Consider the following 15,537-nt stretch of genomic DNA (forward strand, 5'->3'; position numbering starts at 1 on the left):
CTCCAGCAAATCAGGTTATTCAAATCTGTACCAACAGGGCTGATGGTATGGGGTTTTGTGTTTAAACTTTCCAATTCACCGCTTGCTTTAGCTTCAACCGCTCACAGAATAGCTGCTTTATTGAGTTGGCGCATAATATTCTGAGAAATAATTCTTCGATGTATAAACGCTCGAATTCCGTAATTTTTTTCGACTGTCACCCTGTGGTTTCCCCTTAACACATTAGGGAATAACTTTATTTGTACCACAGGGAGCTGTGGAGAGTGGACACTGTAGAGGAAGACAGATTGAAATATATGCAAGAAATAACTGAGGAAGTAGATTGCAAGTGCTACTTATATGTAATGTTTGGCAGACGAGAGGAATTGGTAGCGCGCTTCATCAAACCAGTCAGATGACTAATGACTCAGCATTTTTGGGCAGTTTGTAGGTTGGCTAATATCTCCAAGTGCGCAGGGCACAAGCAAGGCATAAATGTTTGCTTTCTCCTCTTCACCAGATCAGGCATCAGAGTGTGGACACAACAGTTCATAGTGACAGGCATTGTCAACTTCACAGGGAAATTATGACCGTGTAGGAAACATCAGGTTTTTAATTATTGTTTGTTTGCGCGTGAGTGCAAAGACGCATATAAAGGAGGGAAGAACACTTAAGTTCGTAAATACTGCAGTACTAATTACCACAATAGCTGTGTCTGTACGCTTTACATCCCCGTATACGTGAAAGAATTATTTCTAATTCATGAAAATTAAATTTTGAAACAGTCTCTCAAATATCGTACTTTTAATTAAGTTAAGCAACATAACATCCACTTCATATTAATCTTTTCGTTTTTACAGCACAAATTTAACTGTGTGGTTCTAGTAGATTTGTCATATAAAACGCCGGAAAGATCAGTTCAACTTTTAGACGATGTCAGTTCAGCCAAGTTGCAGTAGAGGATATGGAGTACATGAAATTATTACATTTACAGATCAATTGCGAAAGTGGTTGTGAGGTACCAGGTATCGACCAAAAACCCGACATCTGACCAAAAACCCGACATCGTCTGTGCAAGTGTACCAAATTTTTTCAGATAGCGTAGTATTTTAACTGTTAGTTTTCAACCTCTTAGAAATACACTGGTTGATTTTCATTTCTAAGCTCCGTAGTTATTTCACGTGAAGTCTGTAGAAGTAAGCAGTTTTATACTTCTAGCAACGTCTTGCCCCTTAGAACGTCTTCGGCATCTGACGAGGTTGATAAACTGGTACTCATCACTCACTCAATAAGCGAACATGTGACCATGGGTTTGGGAAGTACCTCACGAGGCAGAACACTTCCCGAGGCCTCTTGCAGTGAATTTCAGTATGGTATCTCTCCTGCTATTAGTTTTAAGTGATCGTCCTAATTGAAACACCTCTCTATGCACACATTTGAATTTTGACTGTTCGGCAATATCAGTCTTATAGTAACAGTTTTTCCCTGTTTCTATATCTACATACATACTCCGCAATCCACCATACGGTGCGTGGCGGAGGGTACCTCGTACCTTAACTAGCATCTCTCCCTGTTCCACTCCCAAACAGAAAGAGGGAAAAATGACTGCCTATATGCCTCTGTACGAGCCCTAATCTCTTATCCTTTGTGGTCTTTCCGCGAAATGTAAGTTGGCGGCAATAAAATTGTACTGCAGTCAGCCTCAAATGCAGACTGTCTAAATTTCCTTAGTAGCGATTCACGAAAAGAACGCCTCCTTTCCTTTAGAGACTCCCACCCGAGTTCCTGAAGCATTTCCGTAATACTAGCGTGTTGAAGGTAAAAATTCCTGTACCTCGTTACGACTTTCTAAAATTATTTATCTATACATAACAGCATCGCTTAATCTCTCAAAGCTTTCGTCGTTAACTCACCGCATTATATGGTCATAAAACTATACTGTCTTCAGCAATATACCCTCTGAGTACACTCGAATACAGTTTTACGAAGCCGATGTCACACGGACCGTGCTTTCGAACGTCAACGATGGGCGTGGCCAAGTCAACGTGTTTCTGAACGCTGAGATACGACGCCACGTGTTCGTACGGTACGTGTGTCTACGTGTTTTACGCTATCGCAGCGCGCTCCAGATGTAGTTTGCGTCCTCATGTGGATCGCAAATCATTTTATGAAATGGCCGGGGGTAAAATTCTTACGTTAGCCCTATTACATAGCACATTTCCTGCCTTATCCATATGCTAGTCACGTATTTCTGTCTGTAGCAGACATAAGTAAAACCAATGTACGTTTTCCATTCAGTAAGAACATCGGCTTATAAAAGTTCCATTAGAAACACTGCGATACAATCTTGGAATAGTTATTCACATAAGGTAAAATTATTTTATCTTTCTCACTTTTTAGTAAAGCCCTAAGGTTATTCTTATTTTATCATTGTTCCTTTTCAGTAGCAGACTCTTCAGAACGCGTGAAACAAATCCCGAAACAAGAAAACACAAAATATCTTGTGCAAGTAATGCAAGCCAAAAACTCTAGGTAGAGCACACTAGTATTTACCTGACATCGAATTTATAGAATATATTTTGTTAAACTACTAATAACGTATCAAAATCCATTCGATAACACGAAAGTTACTAAAAAACATTTGAATCCAATAAGACGCGAACCATCAACACATCACCTCTTACTTTACCATTCTGCATATCCATTCATTCATTACGCTGCATTGAGCATGAAAGAAACGACCGTACTTTTCGTCTTACCGTTTTCTGAAAGCTTTATGGTAAATATATTTGACATTTAATCATAACTATTTGTTCGAACAAACCTTTTTTATGGTTCCTCAATGTGCCGTTGCCTTCAAACTGCGTGCTTTCGTAAAACTCAAATTACAACAATTCTTTAACGGCCAATATGACGATTCCGTCTTATTGCAACCAATCACATAATTAACAACGGGTTTTTGAGAGATCCTAAATTATCTGGTGTTTATAAACGCCAAATATACATATTGGCTGTAACTGAAATCCCATACAGCCTAACGTTGTGTGTGACATCTTATGGGACTTAACTGGTAATATCAGTCCCTAAGCTTACACACTACTTAACCTAAATTATCCTAAGGACACACACACACACACGAGGGAGGACTAACCTCCTCCGCCGGGACCAGCGCACAGTCAGACTGCAGCGCCTAAGACTGCTTGGCTAATCCCACGCGGCGTCTACGTTCAAACACGCCTTCAGAATGTCGGACATACTGAATACCCAAACGTGAATTTTTGATGGTATGACGTCAGAGACTCGGCACGCTCAATTTTAGAACGCACAGTCCGTTTGCAGACAGTTTTAAGATATCTCCGTTAAGAATATGTTTTCATCTCTTTTCTACAATTTTTATATTTAGGTTAATGTACGCACCCGCACTTGGTAACCAAATACCATTCTACCGCATGCTTGAGTTGCCTTACCTGTTGCCAACATGAGGAGTACTTTGAAGAGGAACCTGGGCGCCTGACCGACCTCTTCGCGCCTTCCGGCGCAGTGCGTAAGGCGCTGTAGTGACCCCACACGGAAACAAGACTGTATTATCACGTTCATCCATTTCCATAGAATCTCTTCCGGGACGTAGAACTGCAGCGGGTACGTCAGAAATATTGCCAGCGTCACCGTTTTTCTCACCCACAACGCCAGGCTGCAAAGGAAAGGCGTCATCAGCGGCGTATACGCAGAAGAATCAGCTATTGTTGATAAGCTCTAAGTTTGATTTTACCACTACTATTTCTTCCCTATTTCTGAATTTTGTGACTACCGTGCTGTATCCGTACTAGCGACAGTCTACTGAAAGTAGCTGAAAATACAATAGAAATAGCCAAGTCTAATCTGTACTGTACATACTATTTTCAATTTTCGTCCCCAAAATCGCCCTCAGTTGCGTGTGTAATATTCATGGAGCTACTACAACCTGTAAGATTATTAAATGCTTAAATATAAGGATGAAGGTCTGCAGCTTGATTTCATGACGGTATTAAAAATTTTAGAAGTTTTTCACAATTGACATGCTTTGTGTTTTTACATGTGCCCTGCTCTTTAAGCTACCTTCAACGGGATCATGTCAGATGAAGTGTTTTGGATCTTAGGGCATTTCAACACTGACGGAAAAAAATCAACACCAAAAAATAACTTACAGTAATGAAATTTCGGAAATATATTTGTCTAGGTGGCATATTTAAGTGATTATCATTCCAAGATCACAGGTTACTGTAAGCGCGACATAAACCATCGCGAATGTGGAATACTGCTACATTAAAAACGGGCGTAACCGTCAAAGTTGAATACAAACAGGCAAACGGCATGCATTGTTTGTACAGAAGCAGGATTTCGGTTTGGTGATTGGAGTTCCACGCTTAATGCACCTGATCTGTCAATACAGGGACGGTTAATGTTGGTTGTGGAGACGGACTATGTGATGGAGAAGACCAATGCAACAGTCGACGCTGCAGAGCATGTTGGGTTATGACAGCGGTCTGTGGGCAAGCGTTGTCCTGTAACACCCCAAGGAATACTATTGTTGAATGGCAGCACGACAGGTTCAAAATGGCTCTGAGCACTATGGGACTCAACTGCTGAGGTCATTAGTCCCCTAGAACTTAGAACTAGTTAAACCTAAGGACATCACAAACATCCATGCCCGAGGCAGGATTCGAACCTGCGACCGTAGCGGTCTTGCGGTTCCAGACTGCAGCGCCTTTAACAGCACGACAGGTCGAATCTCCAGATTCACATACAGTTTTGCCCTTAGGACATATAGGATAATCACGACAGTGCTCTGTCGTTCGAAATCCAGACTAGAGCTCCAGGTGTATGTCCAGTGTATCTAGCATGCGAACAGGTTGGTTGGAGGTCCTCAATTTTCTCCTCATAAGCAACACACTGCCATCGCGGAACCGAGGCACCACCAGTTTTCACCTGAAAACACAACAGACCACACTGCCTTCCAAATAGCTCCAGCTTTACAGCACTGACGTCGCAAATGGAGGTGGTTATGGGTCACTGGAATGCCCGCTACAGGGCGTCTGGCTCTGAGCTGTCCTTGACGTAACCCATTTGTAACAGTTCCTTTTGTCAGCGTGGTGCCACTGCTGTTCGCATTCCTGATTCAGATGCTGTACGATGTGCCGCAGCCATACGCTGAACATGGTCTTCCCTCTCAGTAGTGCCATGTGGCCGTCTGGAGCCCAGTCTTCTTGGGACCCTACATTCCTGTGGCCACAGCTGCCAGCTGTCATGTACAGTGGCCACATTCCTGCCAAGTCCTTCTGCATTATAGCAGAAGGAACATCCAGCTTGCAGTAGCCCTATTGTTGCATATTTGAGAAATGCCATGTCTGGAAGGCAACAACAGCAGCCAGAACGAATAAGTTTCTAGAAAGTGCTTGGAGTACAAACGAGACGCCACAGGAAGGGTGTTGGTTTGGGAGCTGGCTGGGAATGTTACACAGACTTACAAGATACCACATGAGCTCCTGTGTCGAGCAGCGAGGCCCGGCAGTGCGTTGCCAGTGACCATATATACACTCCTGGAAATTGAAATAAGAACACCGTGAATTCATTGTCCCAGGAAGGGGAAACTTTATTGACACATTCCTGGGGTCAGATACATCACATGATCACACTGACAAAACCACAGGCACATAGACACAGGCAACAGAGCATGCACAATGTCGGCACTAGTACAGTGTATATCCACCTTTAGCAGCAATGCGGGCTGCTATTCTCCCATGGAGACGATCGTAGAGATGCTGGAACGGCTTGCCATGCCATGCCATTTCCACCTGGCGCCTCAGTTGGACCAGCGTTCGTGCTGGACGTGCAGACCGCGTGAGACGACGCTTCATCCAGTCCCAAACATGCTCAATGGGGGACAGATCCGGAGATCTTGCTGGCCAGGGTAGTTGACTTACACCTTCTAGAGCACGTTGGGTGGCACGGGATACATGCGGACGTGCATTGTCCTGTTGGAACAGCAAGTTCCCTTGCCGGTCTAGGAATGGTAGAACGATGGGTTCGATGACGGTTTGGATGTACCGTGCACTATTCAGTGTCCCCTCGACGATCACCAGTGGTGTACGGCCAGTGTAGGAGATCGCTCCCCACACCATGATGCCGGGTGTTGGCCCTGTGTGCCTCGGTCGTATGCAGTCCTGATTGTGGCGCTCACCTGCACGGCGCCAAACACGCATACGCCCATCATTGGCACCAAGGCAGAAGCGACTCTCATCGCTGAAGACGACACGTCTCCATTCGTCCCTCCATTCACGCCTGTCGCGACACCACTGGAGGCGGGCTGCACGATGTTGGGGCGTGAGCGGAAGACGGCCTAACGGTGTGCGGGACCGTAGCCCAGCTTCATGGAGACGGTTGCGAATGGTCCTCGCCGATACCCCAGGAGCAACAGTGTCCCTAATTTGCTGGGAAGTGGCGGTGCGGTCCCCTACGGCACTGCGTAGGATCCTACGGTCTTGGCGTGCATCCGTGCGTCGCTGCGGTCCGGTCCCAGGTCGACGGGCACGTGCACCTTCCGCCGACCACTGGCGACAACATCGATGTACTGTGGAGACCTCACGCCCCACGTGTTGAGCAATTCGGCGGTACGTCCACCCGGCCTCCCGCATGCCCACTATACGCCCTCGCTCAAAGTCCGTCAACTGCACATACGGTTCACGTCCACGCTGTCGCGGCATGCTACCAGTGTTAAAGACTGCGATGGAGCTCCGTATGCCACGGCAAACTGGCTGACACTGACGGCGGCGGTGCACAAATGCTGCGCAGCTAGCGCCATTCGACGGCCAACACCGCGGTTCCTGGTATGTCCGCTGTGCCGTGCGTGTGATCATTGCTTGTACAGCCCTCTCGCAGTGTCCGGAGCAAGTATGGTGGGTCTGACACACCGGTGTCAATGTGTTCTTTGGCAGTGTCTTTAAGCACGAACGTGAAGAGGGGGCGTGGCATGCTGCACAGTAAAAAGGTGGAGGCAGCGTAGCCCATGAGAGAGTTCAGTGCAGACAGTTGTCCAGGTTGAATGTCCGTGTAGGTCAGGCCCGGTTCCTGGACAAAGTATTCGCTCTGGCTCTGCTCGCACGCATACTTAGCTGCGTACCGCCATGAGATTCTACAATCAGAATTACTGTACTTTCATTCAAGTTAGTATCCAATTTTTGTCGAGACTAGCAATTAAAGGTCTTAGTTATTCAGGTCTTCTCTTTGTTCGATTATTTCCCCAGGGAGTTCCATAACTCTTTGAAACTCCCAGTTAGCCGTCTCCACGTTGGCTGACTGGGCTTTGAGGGTCATTGAGCGTCTGAACCGCTTGCTGGACGCGACACTATTGCACGACCTCGTTCAGACTCAATGGGGTGTTCTTAATGACGTCTCTGCTGCCTTGAAGGCATTCTTAACTAGCATCAGCTCACCACGTCCAATCTCAAAGGTAACTAATGCTCGCGACCGTTACAACGTGTATTTAAAGCGAACTATGTGTTTCTTCAGCGGAGTTCCTAGCTCTAAATCCGAAACACGCCTACCAACTTTAGATTATGTCGCTCAACCCATCTTTTTTTTTTCAAGACCATTTTCACTAGAATGGAAACCTAAGCGGAATATTTATTCATGTTATGACATCTGACAAACCTCTTAACACTACCTAAACTCCCTTTTTGCGCTACAATAGTTATCAGAATGCATTCAGATAGTGAAGATTATCACTATTTAGTCGACAGCGATGAAAATAGTTTCCAAGTAGTTTTGCACTTCATGCAAAAATTATAAATCCGTCTTAAAGATGGAAGAGCTTTTCGTGGTTTGTGTCTTTCAGGTACTGTCAGACTATGCAACTTGATTTTGCACGATTCTTTGACGCCGGAGAACAATTTAGGAGGTGTGTTTAATATGAAACACTATCCAGCCCGGTTAAGTTTTAGCGTGAGTATACCGGGGAAATGCAGACAAATTGGTAAACTAGTTCAAATCCCGAAGTTAGTTCATGTTTTCTCTCTTAACAGTATCAAGACTCCTGGAACTGCCGCTGGTTTTAAGTTTGATTAACATAATACTTTCCAATTAATCCTGCTAGTGTTCTAATAGCTTACAATGGTGTGTCTTCTATATATCTTGGATTCAGTGGCGAAGAAAATACAGAAAATCGTAATGCAACGAAAAATTATGAACTTGTTGCGGGATCACAGGCAAGATGTTAGGCTAAGTAGTTTGTAATATGTTGCCTCGTTATCTAGCTTTCAAACTAGACCTGCGCTAGACATGTTGCGTCAGTAGTGGAATACCACATATTATTATTGCATTTTCTCTTTGGACCACTAAAACTTTAGCTTTTCTCCAACTGCGTTATGTTTCAGTAGGTATACACCATGCAATCCCCGACCCTCTTCGAACTGAAATCTACGAAGCTTAAGAAGATTTACTTACGTGTTATTTGGTGGAAGGTTCAGTGTGATGCTTCCTTTCGTTTTCTCGCCGTATGCCAAGTAACCCAAGGAGCCCATCAGAATGTACAGGATAGCAATTATGGCCATAGCAAAATTCAGAACGCCACAGCCTTTCAGGAAATTAGTAGGATCCTTCATCTGATTTTCGAGCGTCAATACCTGTCAACAACGAGCAGTTAGTCACCTCTAACCAGAACACTATTATGAAGTAAGTTTTGGCTTCCATCACTTTCTATACTAACTTTGGAGGAGATTTCTCTAGCTGTGGAAACTAGTCTACAGTTTTCAATGTAATTACAGAAAATAGTGGTGTTACGATGTACCAAGTAGTCCACCAGTGGATAGCTCACTGTTCTACGCATTGGTATTTTTCTTAGTGAATACTTAAACAGGAACCAGAAAATAGTGCTATGTATTTGCCATGAGTAGCTTGCCAGCCTGCTCTATGGCCTGAAATGGACGCGTGTATACCTTTAAGTTCCCGAATAACTGACAATTTTCTTGAGAAAAAGCAACGTATATGTTCTGTTCGTTAAATTAAGGAACATCTGTCTTTCGCGTGTCTGATCCAGCGTATAGGATTGGAGACATACAGGCATCGCACACGATTCTGATGATTTAATGATGCGGTGAATTTAGCTTAATTACTTTTTTATAGATCAGATTGTTTCAAGTGGGATAACTATGTTTACGCAATGAAAACTACATGCATGCAGAGCACTCAGCCTGCAAGGAGTAAAGTTTCCACACAAGTTACATGAAAATGGGAACTTTGAAGTAACCTTCGTTGGTTGGTTGGTTGATTGGAGTTGAAGGGACCAAATGGCAAGGTCATCAGTCCCTTTTTCAAAGGTGGTCCATTCGGATGGATTTACGTATCAGAAGGGTCATAGCGATAAATGGTAAAAGGCTAAAAAACGTAAAACTGGAATCTTGTTGTCAATGGTGAAAAAAAGGAGCGAAGTCAGCCAGTGGGCAACCCCAAGGTTATGCCAGAGGCAGGAAATATCCCACCTTTGATGCAGTACGCTGAAGACCACCTGCTATTCAAAAGCGTTCAACCGCTAGAACATAAAAGTTCGTAATGTAAAAGGAGATTAACCAAATCTAAAAACGATAAAAACAGTAGAAGGGAGAGAAGGAAAGATCTTGGCCAGGGAGGGGAGTCAGGAATCTCCAAACAGCTTTTGAAGCAATCTCGGCTAAATCAATATTCATATTTAACGGCAGCTATAGTGTTACTAACTATTACTGATTCTTCAGCTGTATTGGCATTGACTTCCGTGTCTTTATACGGTGACCGCGTGACCTATAGTTGGTACTTTTAAGTGTTTCCTTTCTTCATGTCCACGGGGCTTCCATAGAACCTGATTAAGTTTCCCACTCGCGGCTGCTGGCAGAGTATGAAGTACTGAGAACTATTATGGCAGTCTGAACAGTTACATCATTCTGGTATGGTTTCACAAGCACACACCTCAGTTTTTCAAGGTCCTCTGACAGCGGGAGCCTTGCCTGCACTCTCGGATTATACATCTATCTTATTAAAACCAGTTCTAACACTCAACTCTTAGCATTGTGTGTGTGGCGACAGATTTATGTATGGAGACTGTTCTCTAATGGCGGTAATACAGGAGAAATTTTTTTAGACAGAGGTAGTCAAGTAGTTTTTACTGTTCATATTATGCGATGCTGAGATTAATGTTTCGCAAAGGAATACAAAAATGGATGTGATTTGTGAGAATAGCGACACGAAGTACAAATATTTATGTACGGGGAATTGGAAATGTAGGACTCGGCATGTGCTTTAGGTTACAGTGTTTAGCCATTACAGACTAAATTTACGAGGCAGTTTCTTTCCTCTTACACATATGAACGAGCATGCAAGAACGAAGCCCTATTACATTGTCTAGACTAACTAACTGATCCATATTATATGAAGCCCGGGACTGCCCTATCACGGGCTACTTCCAATGTGTATGTCTGCTGCGTAGCCTTCAAGGAAGCGTTTGATGACTTCAGAAGACTGAGGTCTCACATAGCTTAAGTTAATGGTTTTTTTTATCTTTCACCCTACTACAACAGAATTGTAAGAGGAGCAACTTACGTTTTATCGAGAAAGCTCGGTCAGCGAACGACACTGATTTGCTACTGGTGGTCGCATTTAATATGAAAATTGAGATGTAATAGTTTGCACTACTTTAAACAAAGGCTTTCGCGAGGCTACTTTGGAAAACCAAGGATTATCACTCAAATCAGTTCCGCTGTTACGGTTGCAACAGTAGACTAATTTATGCAGTCGTTAGATTTGAACAAAAGCTGCTAAATTATTGACTGATTATATACCATAATTGAAAATAGTCGTCAAAATCGAGACTACTTACCACGCCTATTCCTTCGAGTGCAAAGACGGCGGTCCCAAAGAAAAGCGGTATTCTATCCCAACCAGCCCAAGCTTCGACTGTAACGTTATATATTGTTACATTCGACCATGTATCCGTTTTCCTGTTGTATTCCACTGATGCAGCTTGTTCGTCAACGTATATTTGGTAACAGATGATGCCTAGACACATCACCACGCCAACAACCATTGTTATGTTTGCAATAGAAGAGACGATGCTGAGGCTACTCAGGTTTGGTATAGCAACCAGAACCATTAGAACCAGCGCCAGATGCAGAAAATAATCAATTGAACTCCACTCATTTTCTTTGCAGGACACGTCGATGAGCTGTAAAGTAAGTTTTAGTTAGTGTTTATGCTACATGAAATGCTTAAAACATTTAGTTTTGTTTCAAACAGTGTGGTTTTATTAGGAACTTACTGTATGCTAGCATGATGCGTCTAACTTGTTTTAGGAATCCCATTTCCTTTTATATCAGCCTTATTTTTCTGGGATCTTCGGGGAAATGTCACAGTTCTCAGGGGATTTTGTAAACTTATTTGAAGGCCACTAAATTTTTCCATTGTTATAATTTCGTAATTTATAACGTATAGACTTCATAACTGAAAAGTATTATCGTACCGACAGTCATGTCTCACAGAACAATGAGCAAATGCAAATGACTAGGGCAGTGTTAAGGTAGCTTCATTAATCAGTAGTGCTCTAACACTTAACTTCTAGTGAGATTAGACAGTTCCTCAAAACAAATTAGGAAATTCCTATAATCAATAGCCCGTTAATATGAAACTTCCTGGCAGATTAAAACTGTGTGCCCGACCGAGACTAACTCGGGACCTTTGCCTTTCGCGGGCAAGTGCTCTACCAACTGAGCTACTACCGAAGCACGACTCACGCCCGGTACTCACAGCTTTACTTCTGCTAGTACCTCGTCTGGCAGAAGTAAAAAGGTCCCGAGTTAGAGTCTCGGTCGCGCACACAGTTTTAATCTGCCAGGAAGTTTCATATCAGCGCACACTCCGCTGCAGAGTGAAAATGTCATTCTGGAAACAGCCCGTTAATGAAAATTAAAAATAAGTTTCAATCGTCCAGTGAGTTCGCCTGAGTTGAGTATTACATAAAATCAGTTATGGTTGCTTGGCCTTTAAGAACCATTAAATGTATTGTAGAAACTGATTGCCTAGCAGTCATTGCTACTCCAGTTTTCTTCAAATGCTTAACTTAGCCCCACAGTAATATTCTCGTCCTGTCTTTGAGTAAATATCATCCGCTGGAGACCATATTTGTTGACCATCTGCAACACGTGGTCTATCATTGATTCCACTGATATTTAAGAATTTCCACGCTTGCACCAATTACTAGGATTTTGTCTTCTCTGCTTCTTAAGAAGTTGTGCTGAATCAGATATTCTAGTTAGTTTCATTTTTTATAGATGAAACATTTTGCTTTAACATTGCCTCTGTTTCTAGACATTTGTTACTATCTTCCTCTCCCATACGGAAACCTACTGCTGTCGTGCCACTTAATGGTGCAGACAGTTCCTTTACCAGTTTAGTCTCTTCGTTCTCAGATGCCATTCAGTTTTAGACATTTACGGGCTCATCGTTTTATCTGTATTTACATCTCAATGTTACAATGACCAAAAGAGCTTCCCATTTAATAAACTTTCACGCAAAATTCTTACAATTAGCAGCATTCAACCTGCTTGAAGAGAGGAAACCCAAACTTTACCACCCCCATCCTTCAGATTACTTTACTGTACCCAAGTCCGGCACGTCGATATTCTATCACAGACACTAATTTACTCAGATAGGTTTCAAAGTTTTCGTTGAGTAATAATAGGCACTTTGACAAGTACTTCAAAATTTTGTTACTTTTGCTTATTAAAATTCTTTTAAGTTCCCATTAAATTGTTACGAAACTTTTAATAGCTCTTAAGTTATTTCATGATAAGGAAACCTGAAGGTAATTTGCAGGATTACTTCACAACGAATTTTCTCAGGAGCGAAGCCTATCATTATGCGAAGAGTCACCAACCAGTGAGACTGGGACGATACCACGACCAGAACGAAATGTTAGCTTTAGTCATCGGTTTCCTAGTTAAATAGATTACCGTAGCTAATTACTATGGCTACAAGTGCTGAGTGTTTTGGGGGGAATAATGGGGCTGTTTAGCATAGACTGCTGCTGTTCATTTCAGTCAAATTGTTTAGAAGTACTTTGCTTCTCTCGTTAACCATCCCTCCTTCAACGCTCCCAAACGGCTATTCATTTTTATGCTAACACTAAAAACAGATACAAGTCATGTACTTTCTTGCTAAAAAGACTTATCTGAACAGGTATCTCTTAACAATCTACTTGTCTACTCACCTGTTTTAAGTTTTCTTTAACGAACAGCACGTATACACTGCAAACTCCTATCATGTAAACCAGTAGGACGACTTCCGTGAAACCTCTGGAAAATGACAAATTTTTAATCAAACTTCTGCTCTGCTTTGCTATTTCTAAGTTTCAATTTATGTTTTGAGACTACGAGTAAATACTAACAAATCGTTACGAACAAGCTAATTGCTGTTCAAATGGACAGGTTTGTCTTGGATCGTACGCAGCGGAACTGAATTAGCTGGAACTCAAATTAAGTGGAAAGATTGAGTTATCCAGTACTTCAGTTTCTTTTTGTTTTGTTTTAGGGCACAAAAAAACAGAGGTCAAACGCCCAGGTCATGACCATAGAACATCAATAAAGTCAAGTGACCATGTCAAGCCCAGTCGCCGGACGGAAAGAGCTAAAAGCAAGGACGTCCCCTTGGAGAAAGGTCCACGAAGCACGCTGTAGAGACAGCGGAGGCCCCAAACCAAACAATGTCTTTCACCATATTGCTACGACGAATAAAAAGTAGAACGCTATCGGTAACCCGTCCCTCGTATTCTAAAACTACCGATAACACACTGGAAATTAAGATTAAAAATAGGGCATTGAATCAGGAAATGGCGAACCGTCAAAGGTTGATAACAATGAGTACGAAGTGGTGAAGGGATCACCACGGAACAAATGGCGCTGGCTAAAATGACAGTGCCCAATACGCAACCTAACTAAAATGATGTCCTCGCTACGAGACGGCCGAGACAGAGGCTGGCTAAGCCGTCGGGACCGGTTTCATTTCCATAAGCTTGTTCCTGTTAGGAACAGACAAGTGGTGACGCCAAAGTGACACCGTCTGCCCACAGACGGCCACACAGAGATCATCCGAAGCATTGGAAGATCTTTAGCAGGCCGAGGTAGGAGGACTGCAGCCTTGGCAGCAGCCTCATTTCGCGTCGGACCGACGTGACTGGCAACTCACATTAACATCACAGTGACTCCCTTAACAGAGAGCAAGTGGAAGCTTTCTTGGACCCACTGCACCAAGGCTTCGACTGTGTGCTGCACACACACAGGCTCCGAGGAGCACAGAGAATCTGAGCATGTGATAATTAAAAACCCTGTATCTCGGGATGTACTAGCTGGTCTGATAGATTGCGAAAAGCTCTGCTGTGGAAATCGAGCAGTGTTCTGGAAGCCGATACCGAAAATGGTCGATGCGAAAGACTAAGGCACACCCGACGCTACAGTCCGCCTTTGTGCCATCAGTGTACACGAAGGTGCTATCGCTAATTTGACCGCGAAGGTAGAGAAACTGACAGCTATGGATCGAATTCGTAGCAGTGTCTTTGGGAAGCGAATGAGGTCCAAGATGAACACGGGCTGCCGCACGAGGCCAAGGCGGTGAAGGGATCACACCCACTACTTCAAGGTGGCACATATGCCATAGATTTTTCGTAGATAATTTGAACTACTGTCACCGTACATTTATTTTCATTACAAAACCTTAATAAACACGTCAGCGATTTCAGCCTCAGGAGCCAAATCTTTCCGAGGTACTTCGCTTTAAATGTAGGTATATTTCAATTTAGTATTTTGACAGCTGAGTTCACTTACCTGGCAAATGGAGCAATGCTCCGCACGACGCGTGACCTCGAGGTCTTGCAAGCTGCAGCAGCAGTGTCCGCGTATTCCAAGGCTGGAACCATTAGTCTTCTTCTCAGCGTACGGGAAGACAGCACCTATTTAACAAAAGGTTCTGTTGCCAAGTTTGTGTTCGCAATTCCACTAATAGCCGTAATTTTACTGTGAAGTAAATGTGCTAGTGCACTAATATTTTGCAACACTACCGAAAAAGAATGCTTACAATTCAATCCGGTTATTTTCGATTACCCCCTATGGCACTTTAATCATTTTAATCTTTAGTTCACTCTTCTCGTATGAAGTGGTTGCGCCTAAAATAACCAACCTTTTGACGTTTTATTTGATTGACATTTAAGTTTTCCCGTTGCGGTATTAACATTTTAGTCTATGGACTAGGTCATAATTTCTTACAACTTGGTTTTATTTCTTTTTCAACGAAGGATGACAGTTATCGCTGAAATAACCGGTTTACGACTCTTTTATTCCACCTTAGTTTAACTTAAAACCGCTCAAAATAACCGGTTTCTGAAATAAACGAATTTCGGCTTTTATTCCATTATTTCCTGTGACAGACCTGGGATAGACTCAAATTTAAATAGGTAGGTAAAAGTACACAGTCCCTCGACTGATCGCTGATTTTCTCTAGAAGTGACGAGTG

General features: G+C 43.1%; 1 protein-coding gene across 1 annotated transcript; it reads right to left on the reverse strand.

Moving 5' to 3' along the window:
* Positions 1-8,453: 8,453 nt before the first annotated feature.
* On the reverse strand, positions 8,454-14,944 carry LOC126260493 (proton-coupled amino acid transporter 1-like). Its single transcript, XM_049957822.1, has 3 exons — positions 14,853-14,944; positions 13,244-13,328; positions 8,454-8,636 (listed from the first exon to the last, which is right to left on the reverse strand). Exons 1-3 carry the CDS (start codon positions 14,942-14,944, stop codon positions 8,454-8,456), a joined length of 360 nt encoding a protein of 119 aa, XP_049813779.1.
* Positions 14,945-15,537: the final 593 nt, after the last annotated feature.

Source organism: Schistocerca nitens, chromosome 5 (assembly GCF_023898315.1).
Source record: "Schistocerca nitens isolate TAMUIC-IGC-003100 chromosome 5, iqSchNite1.1, whole genome shotgun sequence".
Taxonomy (NCBI): domain Eukaryota; kingdom Metazoa; phylum Arthropoda; class Insecta; order Orthoptera; family Acrididae; genus Schistocerca; species Schistocerca nitens.

Coding starts and splice junctions, on each gene's coding strand:
- LOC126260493 (XM_049957822.1), bottom strand. CDS start 14,944: ATGGTTCCAGCCTTGGAATACGCGGACACTGCTGCTGCAGCTTGCAAG. Junction 13,329..14,852: donor AGCATTGCTCCATTTGCCAG/GTAAGTGAACTC, acceptor GTCATTTTCCAG/AGGTTTCACGGAAGTCGTCC. Junction 8,637..13,243: donor TTAAAGAAAACTTAAAACAG/GTGAGTAGACAA, acceptor CGTTGTTGACAG/GTATTGACGCTCGAAAATCA.